The sequence below is a fragment of the Onychostoma macrolepis genome, chromosome 25 (genome assembly GCF_012432095.1).
Source record: "Onychostoma macrolepis isolate SWU-2019 chromosome 25, ASM1243209v1, whole genome shotgun sequence".
Lineage (NCBI taxonomy): Eukaryota > Metazoa > Chordata > Actinopteri > Cypriniformes > Cyprinidae > Onychostoma > Onychostoma macrolepis.
In genome coordinates this window covers 21,696,768-21,723,496 of record NC_081179.1, presented here as the reverse complement: position 1 = coordinate 21,723,496, position 26,729 = coordinate 21,696,768, and the positions used below count along the sequence as shown (strand labels likewise).

At 40.3% G+C, this 26,729-nt stretch overlaps 1 protein-coding gene across 2 annotated transcripts; it reads right to left on the bottom strand.

Moving 5' to 3' along the window:
- Window positions 1-15,413: 15,413 nt before the first annotated feature.
- Window positions 15,414-26,729, bottom strand: LOC131534303 (piggyBac transposable element-derived protein 4-like). Of its 2 annotated transcripts, XM_058767121.1 has the most exons (4): window positions 26,429-26,485; window positions 25,375-25,458; window positions 18,472-18,572; window positions 15,414-18,344 (listed from the first exon to the last, which is right to left on the bottom strand). In XM_058767121.1, the coding sequence occupies exons 3-4, from the start codon at window positions 18,483-18,485 to the stop codon at window positions 16,796-16,798; spliced, it is 1,563 nt and encodes a 520-aa protein (XP_058623104.1). In that variant the 5' UTR covers window positions 18,486-18,572; window positions 25,375-25,458; window positions 26,429-26,485; the 3' UTR covers window positions 15,414-16,795. The 2 variants fall into 2 exon arrangements, with proteins under 2 accessions (XP_058623104.1, XP_058623103.1); XM_058767120.1 differs by lacking the exon at window positions 18,472-18,572 and having other exon boundaries at window positions 26,429-26,729.

Below are 26,729 nucleotides of genomic sequence, written 5' to 3'. Positions count from 1 at the left end.
AATTATTTTCCTTGAATCCCCAGATTTGCAACTGGTGCTTTCATCTGCATGCTTTCCCTCACAATCCAAACACATGATAGGTGAACTGACTCACACTGAGTGTGTGTAACTCTTTAATGGAACTGGCCATGAATGCTGCAGGCATCACCGCGACCCGACATAGGACTACCAGTTTGGTATGGATGGATGGAAAATTGTTTATAAAATGTAAGTGTATTTATAAAGCATGTGTTACAAATGGTTAAAGGAACACTCCACTTTTTTAGGAAATAGGCTCATTCTCCAACTCCCCCAGACTTAATAAGTTTGTAATAAATCGTTTTGGAATCTATTCAGGAACAGGTGCAGTGATGTGGAAATAGATATGTACATTTCCTGAAGAAAATGTGAGTGGTGCTTGCCGTGGCATATCACTGCGCCTGCTGCAGCCATTTTACGGCAGCAAACTTCCTTGATTATTACGCCGGAATGGGATTATAGTTCCTAATCATATCGGCCTAGAAAATCGCAACTTTTTATTTTCCGCCAGTCTTAGTACACAATATAACTACAGAAGAGTCAAGTTTTAAATAGGAAAAATATTGAAACTCTTTGGTCATTTTTGAACGCGATGCTAGTGGTCTAATCGATTCAATGATCTATGCTAAGCTATGCTAAAGTGCTATCGCCAGATCTGGAGATCGGCTGAATAGATTCCAAAACGGTAAAATTCAACTTATTAACTCTGGGGGAGTTGGAGAATGAGCTTATTTCCAAAAAAAAGTGGAGTGTTCCTTTAAGAGCTTGTCATCATATTAAGTGTTGGTATATCTTACACTGTTAGACATTTCAAAGGGTTTTTACAGTAAAGTTACTGTAATTAAGATCTGCAGTAGCAAACTGTACTGTTTTACAGTAAATTACTGTAAAAATATCAAATTCATCTGTATACTATTGTAATTCATTCATTTTAATATAGATTTCATTTGACTTTTATCCTACATGGGTAATACTGGCATTCAATTAAAACAGGCACAATAATTACAAATTATCAAATTATTTATTTAAAACACTGCATGTATAACACTTAAAAATATTGTCTTCCAAATGCTGGAAGAGTGCATCTTCACCATTTCTCCTGTCTTAGGACATTTTGCAGTGCATTATGTTGTGTCCTCTGGATTCATCCTCACAAAGAATCTTTATGCAACAGAAACATAATGGGGAAAAATACATAGCCATCTGCAAAACCCAGGTGCTGCTCAAAAATGTGGCCACCACCTTTGCTCACCATCCACTTTGTTAGTGACAGATGTGTTCCCTGAAGAAGAAGAGAAGAAGAAAAAAAAAAGTACAAATGACACACTTTTAAAAGGCAAACCTCTCAAAACCATAGTTGTTCTCTTACCATGAATTATCAGTCTCAGGGTGGCAGGCATACTCATGTCTTTCTTGATGCTTCATTGCAGTGGCCTTTAAAACACACACACACACACACACACACACACACACACACACACACACACACACAAAAATGCAGTAAATCTTAAATTCCATTAAAAACTATAACAAACTAATTCTAAAACTAGAAAGGCAGCTAGCCATTTTTTTTTATAAAACCAATACATCATGAACAGTCTCTCCAAAAGAGCTGTTTCTCCCTCTGTTCAGGTCACTGAGGGGAAAAAGTCCCGCCCCTTTGTGACGCTCTCTACCCTATAGGGGATGGGGGCGTGACGTCACTGCTCTAGCGCCGCGGTGGCTGATGGGAAAAATCGCCATTTTGTGAGGCCACTTGTTGCGACGCGCCGAGGAAGTTGTAATATGAACCTGTTTTAAATAGGATACAGAAATTGAATAAAGTGTAAATCAACATATTAAAGTTATTCAACAAAACATTATTTAGTCAAGAGCAGTGAGGGATTTCTTCTGTCTTTTGTTGTTTGATTAACATTAATGACAGACGGCACACTTTATTAGGCTTCTGTCACAAGACCTGTTTCACGGATCCAATACGTATACATTGCGTTTTCTTTCGCAACTTAAGACAAAACTGACAATGCTTATGAGGATACTCGCCAGGACGACCATTTTGACATTATTTTGTGTGTATTTGGCCACTTAAGCGCAACAAGCTTTGTTTGTTTGTTCGCAGCGCAGCGCTTTGGATTGCAGCACACAGAAAAGCGCCTCTGGAGCGCACGAGTACCGAAAGACTTAAAAAGACGTGCAAATAATACATTTCTGTGACGATGCAACAATGACCGATTAGGCAATTGACAATTCTGTCAACTGTACCGAAACGCGAGCTAAAGTCTTGTATCGCAGCGTGCAGCAGCACTAGATGCGCCGATGTGAAGAGAAGACGCGGTGCAGCTGAATCACTCACGCTGTTTTCAAATGACTGGTTGTGTGAATTTATTTACTCATCTAACCTACACGCTATATTGAATAAATGTTTTGCAGGAATTTCCCTCATTTTAAAGTCGAAAGCTGCGGAATATATGCGCAATATCCCACAATCGAAATTCAGGACCTGATTAAGCATAATTCTACTGTACATAGAATTGTGAAACATGACTTTTCCAAAACTTTCTGGCTTTATTTATTTTTCCAAAAGTTTACAGGCCTGGAAATTGCTGTTTAAAATTCCATGACTTTTCCAGGTTTTTCATGACCGTATATGAACCCTGAATGTGACGATCGGGTGCGGTTATCTAAATCAAAATCAGGCAAAAATATAGGTGCGGGTGGTTGGCCATCTTTTCCAGGTACCGTTTTCTTGCGTCCGTTAGAAGTTTGTCTCTGTATAGTACATTTTGTTCTTTTAATCGACTTTTCAACATTGTTTTTCGTGTGGTTGTTTTAAGTCTCGTCCGATGTGGCCTCACAATATGGTGGCGCCCTCTTGTTTACGTCCCAGAATGCACTGCGCAGTGACGTCGGTTGCCAAGCCCTATAGACGGTTTCATCGGGCGCACGCGCCTGGACCGAAGTTAACTTCCGGTCTGTGTTTGTTTATCGGTCTTGTTAGTGGCGCCGGCTACAAACACAGTTAAAGTTAAAGTGATAAGTGATGAGTAATGAAGTTGGGCTCAGGTTGTTGTGCTGTGGGATGTGTTTCACATACATTTATTTATATATCAAAACGGACCGATTTTTCAAATGGCTTCGTTGAATAAACATGAGCACGTAATGCACGTTTAAAAATCAAAACGAGGCGCGGATGTTTTTATATCACTGTATTTCTGAAGGACAACTGTCTTTAGAAAATGTTCGGTGCCATTTTCATTTCATCTAGCAAGTTATATGCCTGATAAAGCAGCTTTTGTGAGCTCAGCGCTACTTTGTGTAATGTACAGCCCAACAGCCGTTTCCGGGGAAACCTCTAGTTCTCCGCTTTAAAGCGCCTCCTGCTGGCAGAGAATAAATTTACATTTTTAAAAAGTCCGTCCAAGTAGTTATCGCTGCATCTCGCTGTCATATTCTGGTCTGTGTTAAACATAACTATACTTTGACATTTTGTTGTACAAACTAAACTGCACACACTCACACCCCAAACATTCCTATAACATATTCAGAAATAAAGGACTGTTTCAGAATGTGTGTTTTCTGCATGAGTGTGTGTAATTTGCATTGTAGAGCAAAATGTCAAGCTTTGTCAAGTTGTTTACATTATTTTACTCATTCATTGAAAAACCTAATTAGAAAATATAGGGAAATCTTGAGGGAAGCAGTGGAGAATTAGTCTTTATTAGTCAGGTTTTTTCGTCACAACGAAATATATATAAAATACTCAAGGAGCTCATTAATTAAACACAATTTGGAATTCATGACCACAATTTTTTTTTGCTTGTCATTAGTTGTGTCTTACTTGGTTTAATAATTATTACACAAATACCATTATAAAACTGTACTTCTCACGATTATTTAATTTACTTTATAATTTACTATTAATTTATTCTTCATTATTGTCTATTCTGTATTATTCCACCCTTGATATTACATATTCTACTTGCTATTATTCATCTATTGCTATTCATTTATTATTGTATTACACATAACTCTTTATTATCAATCTAATATATCAGTTATTGTGCTGTTATACTCGCTTTTTATATTATTCACTTTACTACCACTTGTACTACGTATACATTTTAATATTACATATCACATTTACTATATTTTTGCTGTTTATAGAGGATTGCATCATAAAGTCAGCATCATAAATGTGAGCATTATGTATAATACAACAAGTTGCCCTAAACCTTTAATTTAATCTTTCTATACAGTCTTTAGTCATAATTAACGTTTTAAACTTTGGCTAATTCTAATGCTTATTAATGTGATATGTTGCTTGTATAGTTTTCTCGCTGTGCTGTGCTGTAATGAAATTAAATAATGTGATCAGACAGTGAAGAATTGCCAGTACACATACAGTATGCCTTGTGCACCTGTTTAAGTCACAAAATACGCATCATAACATATTCCTTCGTTTCATAATCCTCAATTAATTTTTGTAAACTGAGATTGGTGTCTTTAGAAGACGTATATGTGCTGAATTCTACATAAAAAATACACGACAATGCCGTGCTATGGGCACAGCCATTGATAGAGGCTGCAGCGGAAGTTCTTTTACGGTACTATTTGAATCTTCCGCTTTTCGAACTGAAGTGTGATAAAGGCCTATTAGCATAAACATAGCCCTGAGTGAGAACCTGGACACTCTTCTTACATCCAACAATTCTAAAGCCCTCAAAACGGTCTCATTGTATAATTTTCTTAATATTTTCTTGATCTTGTAACTAATAACTGTATTCTCAATTGAACTCACCCCTGGCATTGGTTTTTTGTACTTTCTTTATGGCAATTATTTAAAAAAAAAATAAAATAAAAAAAAGTCCTGAGTGAGAAGCTGCGGTCCGCCATTACTGGAGATATATACAATGTCAGCGCCAAAGAGGCTTTACAAGGGTTGTGTTTTGGGATGCACTAATGAACATAGGAGTCTCCATAATCTCCCCCCATCTGAGCCGATGACACTGTGGTTAAATTTCATTTTCTAAGGAAACATCCCGTGCAATTCATAAACGCAAATTTATTATGCACAGTATATTCAGATAACGGACTTTGAAACAAGAGTATGTTTTCTGTAAAGATAACAGGCTTGTAGTAATAGTGGAATGTTTATTTGCAAAGGCTAGCACTGCTAATGCTGGAGCTTGAGCTCTTGAAGCTCCGCCCTCTTCTCTGGGAGCAACAGCTCATTTGCATTTAAAGCAACATACTCTAAATCGGCGCGTTTTGGCTCATACCCTAAAAGTGGCAATTTTAACAAGCTATAAAAATGTATCTGTGCTAAAACTGCACATACAGGTGCTGGTCATATAATTAGAATATCATCAAAAAGTTGATTTATTTCACTAATTCCATTCAAGAAGTGAAACTTGTATATTATATTCGTTCATTACACACATACTGATATATTTCAAATGTTTATTTCTTTTAATTTTGATGATTAGAGCTTACAGCTCATGAAAGTCAAAAATCAGTATCTCAAAATATTAGAATATTTACATTTGAGTTTGAATAAATGACCATCCCTACAGTATAAATTCTGGGTATCTCTTGTTCTTTGAAACCACAATAATGGGGAAGACTGCTGACTTGGCAATGATCCAGAAGACGATCATTGACGCCCTCCACAAAGAGGGTAAGTCACAGAAGGTCATTACTGAAAGGTGTGGCGGTTTACAGAGTGCTGTATCAAAGCATATTAAAGGCAAAGTTGACTGGAAGGAAGAATTTGGGTAGGAAAAGGTGCACAAGCAACAGGGATGACTGCAAGCTTGAGAATACTGTCAAGCAAAGCTGATTCAAACACTTGTGAGAGCTTCACAAGGAGAGAACTGAAGCTGGAGTCAGTGCATCAAGAGTCACCACGCTCAGACGTCTTCAGGAAAAGGGCTACCAAGCCACTTCTGAACCAGAGACAACGTCAGAAGCATCTTACCTGGGCTGTGGAGAAAAAGAACTGGACTGTTGCTCAGTGGTCCAAAGTCCTCTTTTCAGATGAAAGTAAATTTTGCATTTAATTTGGAAATCAAGGTCCCAGAGTCTGAAGGAAGAGTGGAGAGGCACATAATCCATGTTGCTTGAAGTCCAGTGTGAAGTTTCCACAGTCAGTGATGATTTGGGCTGCCATGTCATCTGCTGGTGTTGGTCCACTGTGTTTTCTGAAGTCCACAGTCAACGCAGCCATCTACCAGGAGATTTTAGAGCACTTCATGCTTCCTTCTGTTGACAAGCTTTATGGAGATGCTGATTTCATTTTCCAGCAGGACTTGGCACCTGCCCACACTTCCAAAGGTACCAAAAGCTGGTTCAATGACCAGTGTTACTGTGCTTGATTGGCCAGCATTTATACTGTAGGGATGGTCATTTATTCAAACTCAAATGTAAATATTCTAATATTTTGAGATACTGATTTTTTACTTTCATGAGCTGTAAGCTCTAATCATCAAAATTAAAAGAAATAAACATTTGAAATATATCAGTCTGTGTGTAATGAATAAATATAATATAGAAGTTTCACTTTTTGAATGGAATTAGTGAAATAAATAAACTTTTTGATGATATTCTAATTATATGACCATCACCTGTATACTGTCTGGGGACATCAGATACTTATTTTACATCTTGTAAAAAGGGGCATAATAGGTCCCCTTTAATGTTAATATAAAACAAGTGTTGTTCGTTAAAATCAATTTTAATTTGATAATTCAATAAGCTGACAGAAGTCGTTTGAAATGACAGCACAGCCATGTTGACGGGTAAATGTTACTAGGTTAATCTGGTGTGCCAAAATCTGACAAAAACACACAGACAAATGTACACATATTTTTACCTTGCTTGCTAGTCTTATTCTCTCGTAAGGTGCATCGACACACAGTGCAGATGTTCTCCGGAACTCCTCCACTGTTGTGGGTTCATCCCCACGATGCGACAAAAGACAATTTAGAGCCCATTATAATCTGTTAATACTATCTACAGTGGATGCGGACAGAAAACTGATGCCCTGGTATATTTCTGACGTAAAGTAGTACTCCGCGCTGTTTCTGACATGAAGGGCAAAATTATTTGCCAATGTAACATCCAATATAGTCAGTCCCAAGCGGTTGCGGTGTTATAGACACTGTCTAGGGCAAATCTTGTCAATCCAAATATAAGAAATGTGGAAAATTAAACAACCTCAATGGAATGGTGCCAAAGAGGCTGTTACGGCAGATACAGTAGTATACAGCAATTTTAAAAAATACAGTAAGTCCCTGTATGTGGGGTCTGATGTCACTGAAAATTCCCATGATGCAAAGGGTATTAAAGATACTTACTGTAAAGGGATCGATCTAATTTTGAGCTACTGGCTACTTTGACTAATTTGAGATTTTCACAAAAATGAGATCATTAAGCCTTCTAGCGATCCCAAAAGCTCCAAATAGTAATTAGGCTAAACATCAAAAATTATCTTTATTTGTACGTTTTCTGAGAGGAGTAAATTTTTCTCTGCTCACTTCTGCTGCTTCTCACCATAAGTTGTAGATCTATTGTTGCAAAGCGCAGCATTCCAGCTTTGTGAATATTCATATCGAATTTGCAAAGCGCGTGCATAAGATGCGCCTCTCCACGAGCGCGCGGTCGCCTTAAAGTGCATTGCGAAATATGTAGCCTATTGGCAATATCAACACAAACATAATCTGTTATATTTTACATGAACGTTTAGTTAACGGTTGGGAAATAATCTGATGTGTAACATTTTATTAGATCCATGCATTACAGTAGGTCTTAATATAGATCTGTCTCAATGTTAATCAGACATTAAAATTAAAAGATGGAATCACTCGCTGCTCTTTATTAAACTACTGTTTACTTGCATATTGTTCTTATTTTTAATAACAAAGATACAATAAAATAGCTATATCATAGTGCGATTAATATAGTAATAATCATTAAGAAAAAAAAATGGAGGAAAATATGCAACGTTGCTTGGTGATTTTGCTTTGGAATCTTCAGAAAACTTTAATTCTATTTTTTTCTCTAATTCAGATCTGCTGACTCTATCGCCTTCCATTTTTTTGTGTGTGTGTCCGATTCCAACAAGATATATCATTTTAAAGGTATTTAAATGGAGAATGTGAAGATTAAACTAACTATTATTTGAAAATTTTGACTTGTTTTGCCAGCACGGGTCACACACACACACACACACACACACACACACACATATATATTTATAAACCTTACCTCAACATCAAAACAATTATCCTCCTCGTGTTCTCATCAGGTTGGACAACACATGGTAGCATTTATAAATCACCAGAGATGTGAGCTTGAGGCCTCTGTGAAAGAAAAACTTCTGTGGGCAGATTCCACCATTTTATTTGAGCAGTCTATGTCCCCGGACATCTGAATTGTGGGGCGGACACGCTATTGAGGGGCAGGGTGATCCATGGGGAGTGGATATTACTCACGCAATCTGTAAACTAGCATTGTCAGTGACCAAGACCAATATTACCAATCCAGAATTTGACCCAACCGGCTAGCTTGAAACATACATGTCATCAATTGAATACGGCGGCTTGTGATTGAATACTCAATTCAACTTCTGATATTTGCTAGCCCAGGGAGCAAATGTTAGCAATACAAATGTATTTCTGGCTAGCAAGATGTCCGAATGTAATGAAGTATGCCTCATACTTTGTCCCAACACTTTTTTTACAACTTGCACAACTAGCTTATAGACAGCCCTATTGTTGTGACGAGTCAGAAGCGTTTGGATCCATTTGCAGCTTTATTAGAGTAATCAGACAATACAGGGTCAAATACCGGCAAAGCAGAGCAGCAGGGGCTAGACAGAGACAGAATCAAGAACCGGGCAGAAGATCAGGGCAGGCGGCAAGCAGACACAGTCCAGGGAAAACAAGCCAAGGTCGGGGCAGGCAGAGAACAATCAGAAAACAGGATACAGTCCAAGGTCAACAAACACAGAAATCAAACACGGGTATACGCTCAGAAATGACAGCAAGGGCAAATCAAGACTTCGCAAGGAGTCTGTGTGAGTGAGTGGCTTATGTGTGTGAGTGTAAATGAGGTGCAGGTGTGGATGATCAATCAGTCCCAGGTATGAGGATGATGGGAAATGGAGTCCAAATGGAATGCTTAATATTCGGGGGATGGCTCCCTCTGGTGGTGCGAGGGAGGTGGTAAAGGAGCCTCCTCTGTAACAGAGCCTCCCCGCGAGCTGCTCCTGACGTGAGGAGGCAACGACGCCGGGTCTCCCACGGGGTTGTGGGGCCGGTTTTTCCGGATGCGTTCTGTGAAATTCCTCAGTGAGTGTGGGGTCAAGGATATCCCCAGCGTTGACCCAAGATCGCTCCTCCGGACCGAACCCCTCCCAATCGACCAGATACTGGAGGGTACCGCCCCGGCGTCTGGAGTCTAGCAACTCGTGCACTCGATACGCCTCCTCGCCGTCAACCAGGAAAGGCAGGGGGTCTGTGGTCTGGCCTCCTCCTCCGTCTCCTCTCGGACCACCAGCGGTTTCAGAAGTGATACATGGAATGTGGGAGAAATACGATAATTAGAAGGCAGTTCCAAACGAAATGATACTGGGGATATTTGTCTAGAAATTTTGAAAGGACCAACATACCTGGGACTGAGTTTTTTACATGGAAGTCGAAGGCGTAAATCTTTAGTTGAGAGCCAGACCCACTGGCCTGGGGTGTATTCGGGATTGGGGCGTCGATGTCGGTTGGCCTGTTGTTCTTGACGGCATGAAGTAGATGAGTATGAGCTCGGTCCCAGACCTCCTCGCTGTGTTGCAACCAATTGGTGACTGAGGGTAATTCGGTGGGTTCGCCAGACCAGGGAAACAGGGGAGGCTGGAAGCCCAGAATGCACTTGAAAGGGGTCATACCTGTGGCGGGTTTCATCAAGGAGTTTTGAGCATATTCTGCCCATAGTAAGTACCTGCTCCAGTCTGATTGTTGTTGTTGACAGTATGATCTGAGGAATCGTATCACCTCCTGATTCAGACGCTCAGTTTGCCCGTTGGATTGGGGATGATAGCCGGATGTGAGGCTGATGTTAACGTTGAGATGCTTGAAGGCGGCGGACCATACCCTAGAAGTAAACTGGGGACCGCGATCAGAGACTATGTCTTCGGGTAATCCGTAGAAACAGAACACATGATTGCAGAGTAATTCCGCGGTTTCGAAGGATGCGGGAAGCTTAGGCAGTGGAATCAGACGGCAGGCCTTGGAGAAGCGGTCGACGATGGTAAGTATAGTGGTGTTACCCTGGGAATTGGGTAGGTCGGTGATGAAATCGATGGCAATGTGAGACCACGGTCGATGTGGTGTGGGCAGTGAATTGAGTAACCCAGCTGGAAGTTGTCGAGGGGACTTGGATGTGTTGCATGTGAGGCAGTTTTGGATATATTTGGTTGTGTCAGTCAGCAACGTGGACCACCAAAATCGGTTCCTGAGCAGATTCTCAGTGGCGGTGATTCCAGGATGACCTGAACTAAGCGCTTCATGTACTTGGGATAGTAGTCGTGGTCGAAGGGATTCAGGGACATAGGTGAGGTTAGCTGGGCATTCAGGAGGCGGTGGGTTTTGAAGATTCAGATGCTCGATCTCAGTCATAATATCCCATTGTACTGGGGCTAAGAGCAGTTTTTCGGGAATTATATTATCACTGGAGATGGATTGGACTGTATCCTCAGTTTGGCGAGAGAGCGTCAGCCTTGGTGTTCTTGGTGCCTGGTCGGTAGGTTACCGTGAACCGAAACCTTGTAAAAAACAATGCCCATCTGGCCTGTCGGGGATTTAGACGCTTAGCTGAGCATAGATACTCCAGATTTTTATGATCCGTGAGAACGAGGAATGGGTGAGAAGCTCCCTCCAGCCAATGGCGCCATTCTTCAAGTGCTAATTTCATGGCGAGAAGTTCACGATTGCCCACGTCGTAATTTCGTTCCGCAGCTGTTAGTTTTCGGGAGAAAAAGGCACACGGATACAACTTCGCTGGTGACCCATGACGTTGAGACAGTATTGCCCCTACCCCCGTGTTCGAAGCGTCGACTTCCACAGTGAACTCACATTCAGGGTCCGGGTGTCGAAGGATGGGTGCGGACGTGAACCGAGTCTTGAGTTCCTCGAATGCTTGACGTGACTCTGGTGACCAAGTCAATCTAGAAGCGTGACGTTTAGTCATGGTTGTCAGAGGTGCGGCGATCACACTGAAGTTTCTGATAAATCGCCGGTAGAAATTTGCAAATCCTAGAAAGCGTTGCAGCTCTTTCACTGTCTGGGGCTGTGGCCATTCCAGGACTGCTTTGACCTTTTTCTCGTCCATTGCTACCCCTTCCTGGCTGATAACGTAACCGAGGAACGAGGTGCTGGTCTGATGGAATTCACATTTTTCAGCTTTGACGTAGAGGTGGTATTGCATGAGGCGTTTCAGCACTGATCTGACGTGGCGAATGTGTTCCCCCAGAGTGTTTGAATAAATCAGGATGACGTCTATATATATGATCACCCATCTGTCGAGCATGTCACGGAAGATGTCGCTCATGAATGACTGGAAGACTGACGGACTGTTGGCAAGGCGAAGGGCATGACCAAGTATTCATAGTGCCCACTAGTTGTCGAGAAGGCCGTTTTCCATTCATCACCTTCGCGGATACGAATCAGGTTGTAGGCATTGCGGAGATCTAACTTGGTGTAATACTTGGCCTGGCGAAGCTGTTCTAGCGCGGCTGGAACTAGGGGCAAAGGATAGCGGAACTTAATGGTGATATCGTTGAGGCCACGGTAGTCAATGCACGGCCGCAAGCCTCCATCCTTTTTCTTTACAAAGAAGAATCCGGCTGAAGCGGGAGAGGTCGAGGGTCTGATGAAACCCTTGGCTAATTCCTCCTCAAAGCTTCATGGCTTCGGATTCTGGTTGTGATAACGGGAAAATTCTACCTTTGGGAGGAATGGCCCCGGGCATTAGGTCTATGGCACAATCGACAGAACGGTGATTAGGGAGTTGAGATGCCTTCTTCTTACTGAACGCCTCGGCGAGATCAGAGTACTCTGAGGGCAGGTTTAGATTGTCTGTACTCTGAACAGGCGAGGCAGGTGCATGACTGGAAGCTCGGGGAATCTTTGAGAGACAACGGTTGTGGCATGTAGTGCCCCATTGAAGAATTTGTCCCTCTCTCCAAGAGATGTGAGTATCATGTGTGCGTAGCCAGGGTAGTCCGAGAATTATGGAGTGATTGGGTGAATGAATGACGTAGAGTCGGATAAATTCATAGTGCAGGGTTCCTACTTGCAATCTGACTTCCTCAGTGATGCGTAGGACCCTTCCCTCACCGAGGGGGCGGCCGTCTAGCGCCTCCACTGCCAGGAAGAAGTCACAGGGAGTTAGTTTCAGTTTTTGTTGTAAGGCGGAATCATGTGATATGAAGTTACCGGCTGCCCCAGAATCTACCAGAGCAGTTGTGGTAATTATCTTGTCTTGAACAAACAATTTGACCGGTAACTTAATGCTTGATGCAGAAGTGGTAATACGAGGATCGACACTCACCGATCGAGTATTGGAAGTTGGACGGACAGGGCAGGATACCTTCATGTGTCCGGCTTGTCCACAATAGAGACACAGTTGATTCTGCATGCGGCGTTCTCGTTCCTCAGGTGTGAGGCGAGTAAATCCTAGTTGCATAGGCTCAGCTGCGGTGGTGGTCTCTGGCATGTAGCGGGGCGTGGCTCGCATCAAACGTCGAGAGCGGATCAGATTGTCTATGTGGATGGAGAGATCAATGAACTCATTCAAACTCCTTCCCTCCTCCCGGCAGGCCAGTTCTGACTGAAGCTCCAGGTTCATTCCCCTCCGAAACAAGAGCTTTAGAGTGTCCTCTACCCACGTAGTCTGAGCCGCGAGTGTTCGGAAGGATAGAGCGTACTCGGCGGCCGATTTCCTCCCTTGAGAGAGAGTTAACAGTTGGTCCCCCGCACTTTTCCCATCGGCTGGATGTTCGAAAACATTGCGGAAATGTTGGAGGAATATATCGAAGGTGGGAAATGACGAACCATCCATCCTCCAGACAGCAGTGACCCATTCCAACGCCCTCCCGGTGAGTAACGAGCAAACGAAAGCAATGCGGCTTGAGTCTGTCGGATACAGCGAGGGCTGTTGGCTAACAAAAAGCGAACATTGGAGTAGGAAGCCCTTACATCTGGCCGGTTCACCATCAAATTTTTCAGGAAAAGCGAGTCGTGGGCTAAGTGGGGTTGTCTGAGCCGGTGGGGAGCTACTGGGGTTTGGGACCTGCTGAGAGGCGGCTTCGGAGATGACAGGTTGATTCCTGTAGTGCTTTGACCAAATCCTCAGTTAATGTAGTAAGCCGCTGTAACTGGTGCTGGTGCATGGCGAGCTGTGAGGCCTGTGCCGTTAGCTCTGTGGATAGTTGCACGAGCGCTGCTGGATCGCTGTTTGGCGAAGTCTTCTGTTGTGACGAGTCAGAAGCGTTTGGATCCATTTGCAGCTTTATTAGAGTAATCAGACAATACAGGGTCAAATACCGGCAAAGCAGAGCAGCAGGGGCTAGACAGAGACAGAATCAAGAACCGGGCAGAAGATCAGGGCAGGCGGCAAGCAGACACAGTCCAGGGAAAACAAGCCAAGGTCGGGGCAGGCAGAGAACAATCAGAAAACAGGATACAGTCCAAGGTCAACAAACACAGAAATCAAACACGGGTATACGCTCAGAAATGACAGCAAGGGCAAATCAAGACTTCGCAAGGAGTCTGTGTGAGTGAGTGGCTTATGTGTGTGAGTGTAAATGAGGTGCAGGTGTGGATGATCAATCAGTCCCAGGTATGAGGATGATGGGAAATGGAGTCCAAATGGAATGCTTAATATTCGGGGGATGGCTCCCTCTGGTGGTGCGAGGGAGGCGGTAAAGGAGCCTCCTCTGTAACACCTATAGACAGCCAGTTTTGTTCACACCAATTTAAAACCTTACAAATGGTACCAAATAAGTCTTTTAAATGAGTCTGACATCAGTATAATTACTTGAGAGAAATAATGAGGAATGAGTGATGTCACATTAAGTGAATACAGAGTTATGGAAAATAGGACCTTATAAACAAAAACATCTTATGCATATTCAAAAACACTTTAGAAAAGGTCTATTAACATTTAAGTATAATTATTTGCTTTCACAGTTTGATGAACGTTACCAAGTATCATACTAATAGTAAGCCAAATTCACTTAATCTGATTTACATGTCATTTGTTAAATATGATATCGGCTAATGATTATTATATTTTATTTTTGCAGATTTAAGCTCAGAGCAGAGGAGTGTACATTTTTGAATAAGATGATCATTAAAAATTGTAAATAAGTAAATATCTTACATACAGGATCTTCTGAAGGGCAGCAATAATAATACTAAAAAACAGTAACACATTATTAAGAATCAAATGTAAAATGTTTGATCTGGTTCACTTATGTAAATCCAGTCAGTATTATTTTGGCTTGTGGACTTTATGTATGCATCTGCTATGCAAATTAGTTTATTCAGGCAGTATTAAAGGGGGGGGGGGGGTATTAACATTTTGCAGATCTGCAACATACATGCAAACTTATTACCATAACTACAGGTGAGTGGAAAACAATTAAAATGTGTGATTTCATTGTCAATTAATAGCTTTTTGAAGTATTGTCTGACCATTTTCATGAAGGCAATACCAAACCTGTCTCATGATGACTATTGGCAAAATTAATCAAAAGCTATTAGCATTTTTATAAATGTCACTATAATGTTTGACCACATGGTGGTACTGCCCCTCATTTTTTTTGGAGTACATTCAAGGCATAATGTTGGAGACATACACTAAAAAAAATATATACTTTTTTTTTTTTTTTAAAGGTAAATGGTTGCAAACAATTTATGTTAGCTGTATTTAAATAATAATAATTAAAAAAAAAAAAAGTTAGTTGAAAGTTAGTCAACTTTATTTAATAAATGTAGCTAAAATACATTGATTGCAACCACTTACCTTAAAAAAAAAAAAAAAGAAAAAAAAAGTAAAAGTTATTAGCATAAACAGTATAAACAATTTGAGCTGTTGGTGGCATTAAAGGGCTTGAGTTAGAGACTCCGAATTTTCTATGCTTAATATTGAGACTATCTTTATCAGTGTGCAAACTTCATATCTTTCCCTCAGTCGGTTCCATGGACTGCCACAGTCTCAAGAGTGGTGGCAGAGGAGGAAACCTCATCGCCACCTGTTGAATAACCAATGTTAATTGTATCCAAATCTGTCAGGAATGCAGAAACTCAGTGGACAGTCTGATTATAACACGAGACAAACACCAGTCCATTGATGCCTTTTATTGTCAAGTTCAGAATACATGAAATGTTACAGTCAACTATAGATGATTTCACACTACATGAAATTTAGGAATAAACACAGTGAAACATTCACATGTGCAGGCATCGACAAACAGTCAAGATGGTTTGTCTAAATTATTGCATAAATTCACAACACTTATATACTCAATTCAGGATAATAGTTCACACATATAATTAAAAAGTTAAGAAGTTAAAACGGTCACCAATTTAAAATTTACAAAAGAATGAATAAGATTTATGAATAAGATTTATGAATGAATAAGACTTCTAAACACTACAAACGACCACTACGATGAGGAGAGTTTGAGTTCTCTTATTCCAGATGATGCTTCATTTTCTCCCCCAGTGAACTATCACCCAGTTAAACAGGTTGATGCATTGCCCTCTCAAGGGAATTCCCCCGATATTGTGTTTGGTGCACTCAACTGCTTTCTTCTTGTGGCAGGCGTTTCCTGTTTGTGCCATTTAATTTTGTGAAAGATCAGACTGAACTGATTTGACTGTAACACAAGATCTAGAATCTTGACTCTCTTTGTACTGGACTCGTGTTTCATTTCTACACCTCCCTAATAAGTGGACACATGCAAAAATCTCAGTGACCCTTCCAACAGACCAAGAGTCCTCTCAAATGAGGGGGGAAGGGTTTGTGCCAAAATAAAGCCAGAATCCACCAATCCTCAGGAGGGCACCACATCTACATATTTTATAAATGTACATAGGGCTAAGGACAGCCCAAAAGGACAGTAAATTAGTATGAAATTCCTTTGAAAGTGAACCCCAAAACATTGTGAGAACGTCTTTTTGGGATTGAAAATGTGAATCTTTCAAGTCCGCTGAAATAAACCAGTCTTTAATTCAGACGTATGATCCGTTTCTGAGCGATCATCCGGAACGGGCAATTTGCCAGAACATGGTTCAGCCATCTCGGATCTAGAATGGGGCAGAGCCTGTCATCCTTCTTCGGCACAAATTAATGGCTGCAGAAGCCTTTTAAGACTCTCTAACCTCATCTGCAACACAGGGGCATCTTTGTGTCGCACTGCAGACATTACTGCACGACTTTAAACAGGCAAATTGGAGAGTTCAGCCAAATTTGATCATTTGGTTCCGATGGTCTTGTCCTGATGGTCAAGGTGACAAGGAGATATGTCTCTATGTTCCACATTTATTATTAAAGATAATGACCAGCATCCTAATGGGTCTGCCAATATGGAAATGACTCTTCTAACATCTTTTATTTTAGCTGCTTTATAATGGAAAGAGGAGGAAAAACCGGCACGTTCAATCCATTTATGAGCTCCCAGATTTGAACACGCCTTTGTGCCATTCCTGGAAACAGTTTCTGTTCAACTGAAGACACAAGTGAACATTACAAGCCTGGCATTTCCAAGGTGTTTGTTGCTTCTTAGCATGCACTGTCTTGCAATGTACACAATTCGGCGACCAACAGTAGCGATTTTTCTGACATCTGAAATCAGCTCAGCCCCTGCAACCGGCACATGGTCTGTGCTGGTCTGTTTTGGTTCTGCTTTCTGCGACACGCCACAGAGCTCTGCAATAAGCTCTTCCATGAACTCTTTGCGAGTCATGCTGCCAAGCAGCTCTTTGTGCAATATGAAAGCATTAGTGGCAGCAATGTCTAAGAAGTGTAGAAAGACTTTTCTGTACCACTTCATGGCTTTGTGCTGTATGGTGTAGAATTGCAACAGCTGATCAGACAGGTCAACACCCCCCACGTGGTGGTTATATGCAGACACAGGTGCAGGACATGTTAAAATCTTTGTCTTCCATCTATCCTGTAATTTGGCTTTCCTTTTCACTCGGTCTCCTGTATAGGCAGCATGGATGGTGGAACAAACAGACACCTCTTGCGTGTCCATCCACTTCACACACAGAAGGGGACCATTCCGAATCCACCTGATGGACCCCATGGTGGAGTCTTTGGTCAGTGAATTAGCTGCAGTCTTCGGGAAGTCCTTCCTGTGGTCTCGGTAAATCCCACAAGCACCAAACTTCTTAGCGAACAAGTCTGTAAAGAGCTTTGGACTTGTGTAGAAATCATCCATGTACAAATTGTACCCAGAGCCTAAAACTTTACGGTCCAGGAGAGACATCACAGCATCATATGAAAGCCCACAGTCTGCAGGAAAACTATTTTTGCCCGTGTAGATGGAAAAGTCTACAGTATACCCATTTGATGAGTCTGAAAGGACAAAAAACTTAAAGCCCAACTTTGTCATCTTGGTTTTTGAGTGCTGTGTCTTTTCTGTATTTGCTCTGCATGCCACCAATCTTTCATTTACAACTAAATTTTTTCTAGGATGATAGAAGGCTTTGCACGCAAGACAGATAGTGTTCATGAGGGGTTTGACCCTGAAAAGATGGTCATATTCAGCTGTGCCTCTCTTTTTGTCGTTTTCCTTGTCTGCGTCTGGGTGACTCATGTGTACATTCCATGAAATGGTGCGATATCTGTCCCTTGACATAACCGTGGCAGGAAACGGCACAGAGAAAATAGTGTCCTGACGCCAGTAGTCAGCGATGGAGCTCATCTTCACCGCGGCCATGTAGAAAATGAGTCCGATGTAGCTGTAAAGCTCATCAACACTGACATCTGTCCATTTGTACTTGCGGCCTTTTGCAATTGACTTGGCAGCCTGAGCATTTGTGCTGTGGCACAGATTTGCCACAGCACTCTCTGTGAAAAACAATTTGAAAAGATTCATGGGAGAGTGCGAGTCAGCAGTAGACAACTGTGGTCCAGGTTCCCGTGTAGGCAGGAATCTCAGAGTCTGTGGAACCCGGTCAACATCAGTCTCTGCTTTCCATGAAATAATCTTGAGCTTCTTTGAAAGGTATTTCTTTCTTTTGGAAGGTGTTTTGTCATCATCGCATCTATTAAGAAAAAAAAAAAACAAAGTAGCAAATATGAGCATGTTGACAACAGGATCATAGCCCTACTGGAAAATTAATGTAATGTAATACCAGCTTAAACTAGTAGCTGGTCCAAGCTGTCTATTACCTGGTCATCAGCATCACCAATTTGGACTAGCTGATGGACCAGCTTGGCAAGAATGGCACAAGCTCAGCCCAGCATCACCAGCTCAGACAGGCTCCAGCAAGCTTTGGCAGATTAATATTCACAAAGTTTGTGCAAGTTTTATCAATGTAAATTTAAAACTTTAAAGACCTTATTTAGAGAGAATAAAGAAAACCTAAGGAAAAAAAATTGAATGGATCATAACACATCAGATTTAAACTTCAAACGCCTTGAATTTCTTTTTCATGACTGAGACTTGGTTAAAAGCTGGTGAACTATTGTCTCTGGGTTAGCTGTCCCCTTTGGACTGTGCTTTTTCATCTCTCTGAGACCAAATTAACATGGTGGTGGCTTAGCCACTATTTTTAGAAATGCATTTTAATGTAGACTTTTGCTAGTGCTGTGCGGTATACTGGTTCATGAATACCGTTGTTTATTTTTGTTATGATATGAATTTTCAAAATACCGTAATACTAGTGTATATCGGTATATGTTGTAACGTGACACTGACAGAGGTCTATTTTCACTGTTGCACTGTGGTGAGGACACAGCTGTATGTTTTACTAAGCGAGAAAGTTCCTAAACTGAAGCTGTAGAACGTGATGACACAGAAGAACTTATCCGCCACAAATATTTTTCTACAATATTTACTCATCATGACAGCAAAATAGGGCATTCTAATCAATCTACTGCAGTATTTATTCTCTTAATCAGTAGAAAATGTGGTTAACACCCAGTCATGCATGAAATAAAATACCATCATATACCGTGAAACCGGTATAATTTTGAAAAATACTATGATATAAATTTTCATTCATACCAAAAATGTATCAGCGGGTGTGCACCAAAAGTGCTAGTGTGAAAGCACCCTTAGTCTAGTTTTAGTCTACTAAATATCATAAGACTTAAAGGGGTGGTTTACTGCGGTTTCACTTTTTTAATTTTAAATAGTGTGTAATGTTGCTGTTGGTGCATGAACAGTATCCGCAAAGTTGCTGCGCTGAAAGTTCAATGTAAGAGGAGATATCGTCTCAGGAAGTTTAATGCCTACAAAAACGACACATATGGGACTACAACGAGATACTTTCAGGGTTGCATACGTAACAAACCCATAAATTTGCATCAACCCCTCCCTCAGGAACATGCCAAAGAGGGGGCAAGGCCATGTTCTGCTGCTTTGTCGAAGAGGAAGAGTTATAGTGGAGAGTTGTAGTCATGCCGTCGAAACGGTGTTATTTTCACCCAGCTGTCAGGTCTTCTGTGTTTGGGCTTCCTACGGACGCTGTAGTTCGTCAACAATGGTTAAAATTTATGTTTGATTATGTTCCTGACAATGACAATCCTAATTTAGCTCTCTGTGCTGCGCATTTTACGGAAGACAGCTTCCAGAATCTACACGAGTTCAATGCCGGATTCACACAGAAACTATTACTAAAACATGGAGCGGTTCCAACTTTAAAACCAGAGGCAGCAGTTGTTGGGCCACAACCTGTAAGTAAGATTTCATAATTTTAAATGTATTTGCATGTATAATTTCAGACGTAATGTTTTAGTTTTATCAAGGACGTAAACAAATGCCAACGCTGGCTTTAGTAGCCAGTTAGTTAAATGCTATTTCGTGTGTCTTTGACAAACGCGTACAAACATTTTGGACCCGAATTTGTAATTATGTACTAATTTTTTTAATGTATTTTCCATGTATACTTTATGATGTAATTTTTCGATTTAATCAAGAACGTAAACACAAGCCAACGCTGTTTGGTTATAGTAGCCAGTTAGTTCAATGCTATTTTGTGTGTATAAGACAAAAGTGTACGAACTTAAAAAAATTATATGTAATCACAACAGCAAACTTCATTCAGAAACGTTTTGTAAGAGCCGTGCTTGCGGAAGTTCTGCTTGACTCTCTTCATTACCGCTTTCTGGGTCTGATTCTGGCTCAAACTGATACGGCAATATTGACACCATTATTTACATTTGACCAGAGCACATGCAACTGTCGCCTGTAAAGGTAATGGGCGTGAAGTTTCCGGAAACAAACATGTAACAAAATCGTTTGAGCAGTGAAGCACCGACCGTTTGTCAGCTCAGATCAATAATTGCAGTATAAAAGCACAGCGCAAGCAAACCAGGTCCAAGCTCAGAACAGGTTTAATCGGGAACCTGTGTTGATCTCGTGATACTGATACTGCACAGCACTGCTGCGAGATCCAATGAGAAGCATTTGCATTCGCCGCAGAACGATCTAGATCTAGTGAGAAGCATTCAAATTCAGCCCAGAATTCTCTAATATAAACCTCAAACAGCGCGTAGAAAACCAGAAGTAGTAACGCTGGCTATAACCATGGTGTTGTGGCTGAAATAGTCAAATGTTGTTACATTATTCCTTTCAGGGTTTGTACAATACCTTTTGAGAGAGAAATTCAAGCACTTTTAAATGACTTTCAAACAGCTATTTGCAGCTCTTTAGAGCTCTAAAAAATATCCAAATTAAATGTTATTTTAATGGGATGACCTAAATATTCTTTGTGGTAAACAAACAGATGTAAAATTAAAAAATACATCAAATCACCACTATAACCAATAGATGACAGCAGAGGAGGGCATATTGGCTGATTAGTCATTTATTTATACGTTTTGCTTTATATTTTGAAATTATACAATCACTATTATAAAATATCAAATCATCAATAAATCAAATGTTGTCAAAATTGTGCACTGTGTGTATGAAGAAAAAAAGTCACAAAACTTTTCAATTTGCGACTGAATCGATCCATTTATACGTTTATAAGTCAGTTCTGTATAATCCTATAGAAGGATAATGCTACTCATTTAATAAAAGTAGAAATTCAATAAGAGTAGAATATAAAGTTTCCATATGAAATTGCATTTTGCACGTTACCACGTACATTTTGAATGCTTCCCAACTCAAGCTCAGTGCTTTACTGTCAAATGTGCATTACCAAGAAATATAAATAATATTATTAGTTACTGCACTTATTAATGCAAAACAATAGTAATTTTATGATTAAAATATATTTATTTTTTAATACCCCAACACCACCCCCCAGCCTACCAAATCTGCTCCTGGCACCACCATCTGTAGAACATATGGCGCTTTTCCACTGCATGGTACGGCACGGTACGGTTCACTTTTGTTCCAACTCACACACTGGCGAGTAGAATCTGAGCATTTATAAGCCAGTGGCTTATATTAGACATCATTTAGTCGCCCAGGGGATTTAGTCGCATATGCGAGTGATTTACTGGTATTTTGTTGTGTCTCGCCGCGCCGCTCGCATCAGGTAGACAGGGTGTATTTAACTTTTTTATTTAAGGCTACTTTCCTATTTAACTGTATTATTTCTTTGATATTTATTTTAGTGTTTTGCAGGCTGCATGTTCAAAATTAAAAATAAAACAAATGGGATTATTCCTTTAAAAATAAAGATTTATTAATATTTATTAGTAGTAGTAGCATTGAGTCTTAAGACTGCTCGTAATGTTAAACTAAACTTTTATTTTGACAGGTTGCCGTGAGGAACTTGCAGTTGCTGTGTATCATGTGATATAACGGTAGTTTTCTCAAATTAAACTGTAAAATGCTACTGAAATGACTCTCAGAGCAGCAGTGTGTTAATATCATCATATAGTGAGACGGCAGAAGATGAAAACACCGCGAGCGTCGTCCGCGCTTTAGTATGTGTGTGGTAAACAAAACAGTGCGTCGCGCCATCCACCATTCATTCATTGCGGAAACCATGGCGCCTTATGCGTGATATCAAATGCTTCTACAGATTTATAGCATCACTATAGCATTTCACCTGAGCATTATAATTCATGCGCATGGCTTTGTTCTTGGTTCTCATCAACAGTATCTCCGCCATAAGCACTGAATGAATGACAGGCTTTCTGTTGTAACATCACGCATCGGTAAATAAGGGTGACATCTAGTGGAGAAGACTAATGATAAGAATCACATTAATCAGATCTTGTTTTAAATGTTTGCTGAAATAAATACCAGAAAAGAACGATTCGTGGCTTTTGAGAATCGACATCGAATCGACGTCATTAAAAAAAAAAAAAAAAAAACGATTAATTGATTAACCCAGCCCTAATTATGACCGAGGCAAATAAATATTAAAGAACAGATAGATTATTTAAAACTACAAAAAAATTAGTCAACAACGGAACAGGAAAAGATGGCATTCTTTCAATCTCCACAAGGACTTGTACCATGGTAGAACAACATTGTTTGTCACGGACAACTAAGTGATGTATATGCTATGTTGTATAATAAATAATAAGATAAATATAATAAAGACACTTCCTCTTTGTTTGTTTTTTTAAATAAGAAGGTGTAACATTAAAATATATATCCAAGTGGAAAAAAAACACACAACCCAAATACATACGGAAGGAGGGGTTCTAGCAGACCAATCACATCACTTGCCGTCCACGTAGAATTGACGCACTGTGACATTTTTGGAGAGGTGCACGTCAGGCTAGAGCAGGCTACGCTGTAGTACACATAGCCTACGGCGTAGCTTCGACGCAGAAGTATAAGTCAGACTTTACTTTTGCATTTACTTCTAGATTGATATATTAAGTTGTTCAAGCAAGTGGCTAAACATTTAAACTACTTTACTTACTTTATCACAAACATTCTAAATTAAAACTTATCACTGACATTAACAGTCAGCACTACTGCCTTTTCTTTTACATTTAAATATTTATTACAAGCAAACCTGCGGTTTATAAAGAACTTTGTTTTCCTACCTCCACAAATGCCATCTATTATTGCCTTGTTTATCTAAAAGTGCTCTTTTCCTTTAAACCTAGCCAAAAAGCCATATATTTGAAATCTACTGTGTTTCACAGTCAACCCATAAGCATTTATGGTGTAATTACTACATTTCCGTGTCAATCCATGTTCGTATTTACCGCACACAAAGCGTGGTTACTTTAATTCTTCACTTGCATAGGGCTGTCGCGATAACCGCAATATCGCAATACCGCGCTATTGACGAGCATGACCACAGAGGAATGCAACAACCGCAATATTTCAGTGTTTTCTTTTTCGTAAGGTTATGCCCTTCTTGTTTTACACTTCGTGCATGTGTACTGAATATTAGTAATGATAACAATGTGTACCATGCTGATTTGCACAGAGGCTCAGTAAATTTGCACTTAACAAGCCTAAACAGACAGCGAGTGAGAGAGAGATCGACTGATCACGTGCGATTACCTGCGTCTGTCCTTCAGGCCAAGTCATGTATATCTGTGAAAACAGGTTGTCATGTCCAAGGAAGGCGAAATATGTCTTAGCATCGACGCTCTGCTGGTCAGCTGAGCCTTTAAAAGTGGCGCTCAAAGTTAAAATGATTTAAACGGCGTGTTTTATTAAAAATCTCTGAATGAATCAGCGCTTTTGAACGTGTAGTTGAATGAAGACTCACTCAAAGACAGTCTCTTGCCGCCACCTTGAGGCGAAACAATGAAGCTGCACTGACTGACAGCCGTCTAGAACACGCAGGTGAAATATCAACAGAAAACTTGTCAGTCAGATTCGAGGATCAGAACTAACTGTTATATATATATATATATATATATATATAGGCTAACAATATACTAATGATCTTATTGTCAGGTAAGTTTTATGTGGACCGTTATTTTGTCATTCTCTTCTGTTTACTTCACTTCCTGTTTCAACGCGATTTAGTTTCTGAATATGACCTCCTTACATCGTGACACATACACACACAGATTATATATATATATATATATATATATATATATATATATATATATATATATATATGCAGTAATACCGCATACCGCGCTATTGAGCCACTCAAAATTACCGCAAGGGAAATTCCTTAACCGCGACAGCCCTACACTTGCAGCGCAGAAACGATCTCTGCACTGCTGCAGACGCACCGCTCCTGGAACACACTGCCGGACCGCAACCGTGTGCAGTGTGAACTCTTTAATCCATTAACATGAGCGCAGACAAAATATGCACCACATTTGCACTACAAACGGAGTGTGTGTGAACCTGGCGTTATATGTGTGCGCTGCGAGTGTGCATGAGCGCACGGGCTCCAGGAGAGCGTGCGAGAGAGCGTTGAATGGTTTAAACACCATTCAAACACACAGACGATGCGACACTGCCTCGATTGTGCAAGTGGCAATTCCTGTGTCAACTGTTCAGCGTGCAGCTCTGTTATAGTGCAGACGCGATGTGATTTCAAGCCATTTGCGCATTTTGAGAGAGAAAGAGCACGCACAGAGATTCACTCACGCTGTTTGTGAAATTATGTCTCACAGAAAGTTTTCAAATTACTTTACAAGTTATTTGTTACAAGTGTTTGTAAAACAACTGACGTTGTGCAGAAGAATTTGCTGACTAATCTGAGGACTTTTTGTGAGATTTAAAGGTTTCTTGCCTGAATGAAAAATTATACAAATTTTCAGTAGAAATCTCAAATAATTTGAGCTAAGTTTTACATAGTATATTAGTTTGAGTACAAGAACAGCATAGATACTTTCTGTAAAGTCTCATTTTTGTATGCATGTAGCTTCAAATGTGAAAGCAAAACATACTGACATACATCAGAACAGGGAACCTATGTAAAATTAAATTAAGTCAATAAGTGTTTGTTTGTTTAATGTACATATGTATGCATGTATGTATCATACAAGCTGTACATAACATGAAGTTACTGCTACCAGTCGATTTAAAAGTTACCACCAGTGGTAGGGTTAGCAACAACATTTCAATAAATAATGCTAACAAGTGCACACATACTTTGTGTATTATCTTACAGCATACCAGCAAAATTAAACTGTTACATGTAAAATGGCAGGTAAATGCACACTTACTCGTTAAGATTCTCGACCGCGTTGAAAACTAACGTAGGTTTGTGTGCCGTCCTTGTGTGAGGTGCACGTGAAGGCACCACTTTCCTACAGAAAAGCACAAATAGTTGTAAACATGTATTAGATTAGGTTGTCCAATGTAACATAAGTGCATGCATAAGTGATGGAAAGTTTATAGGCATATAGCCCTGCTCTTTATGTCTGTTTTTAAAGTCCTTATGTATAGCACTTTCAAAACATTTACATCTAAGCAGATATTTGCAACAGAGATGCAAACTCATCAGCAGTGGAAAAAGGGATAAAATGCATTTTTGATACATGAAAAAAAAAACACTTGTTTTTCGTGTAAACTCAAAACAATTTAGCAGATTCGCAATTAAAAACTTTGCACTAGACCTGGAAATAAATACTTAGAAGTGTGACAAACAAAACTTTGGTCACATTCTGTATATAATCAATTTACAGTTTAAAGAAAAGAGCTCACGCGCGCGAAAACTCATGTCTTAAATAAATAAACCTAACTCCACCCTTCACAAAGAATCTCTTATTTACATAATTTCCACCCTTTATCTTTATTATAATTAAAGGAATTCAGAGCATGTGGAAATCTGCAAAAAACTGGCTGTGCTTTGACAACATTCATCGGATTCCGACAAACCTACAGTAAACACCTCTGATTGGCCACTGCTTTCAACAGACATGTCTGTGATTGGCCACAAAGTTCAACGCTGCACAACACATTGTAAACAGAAACCATGTTGAAATCAGAGCACGCGCGCACACAGCCAAGCAGTTCCTAATTTAAAAACTCGGCGGATCTACACGAAACACACACAAATTACCTATTTTGGATTCAAGACTAGGTGACAAGTTTGCATCCCTGTTGCAAGCAGAGCTGGGCTTAGTAAATTAGCCAGTAAACACCGATCATACTCTAGCCAAAACTACGCTAACGTTACTGAAATATAGTCCATTCCCTTTTATTTTAAATCGGAGCGTGTACAATTATTATGTAAGGAATATGCGACTCTAATAACTAATGCAAGTAAGAACTCACTCGTCCGAAATTGTATCCTCGGCTGGATCAAATCGTTCCTCAAAATGCAAGCGTTCATCGTCGTATTCTCCTTCTTCTTCTTCCGAGGAAAGGGTGAACTCTTCATCACTGTCCAGGTTGGTCTGGCCAGCTTCCTTGCGCGCGCGGCGGGGCATCGTGATGAAAAGGCAATATAGTTACTGATTTTTCTTCTTTTCGTGTTTTGGCGGTTAGCAACCTGCTTCTTTTTGTTTTTCTTCTTCTTTTGAGTTTAATGGTGGTTGGCAAACCAAGCAGTGGTGCTGTTCCGCCGCCTACTGGA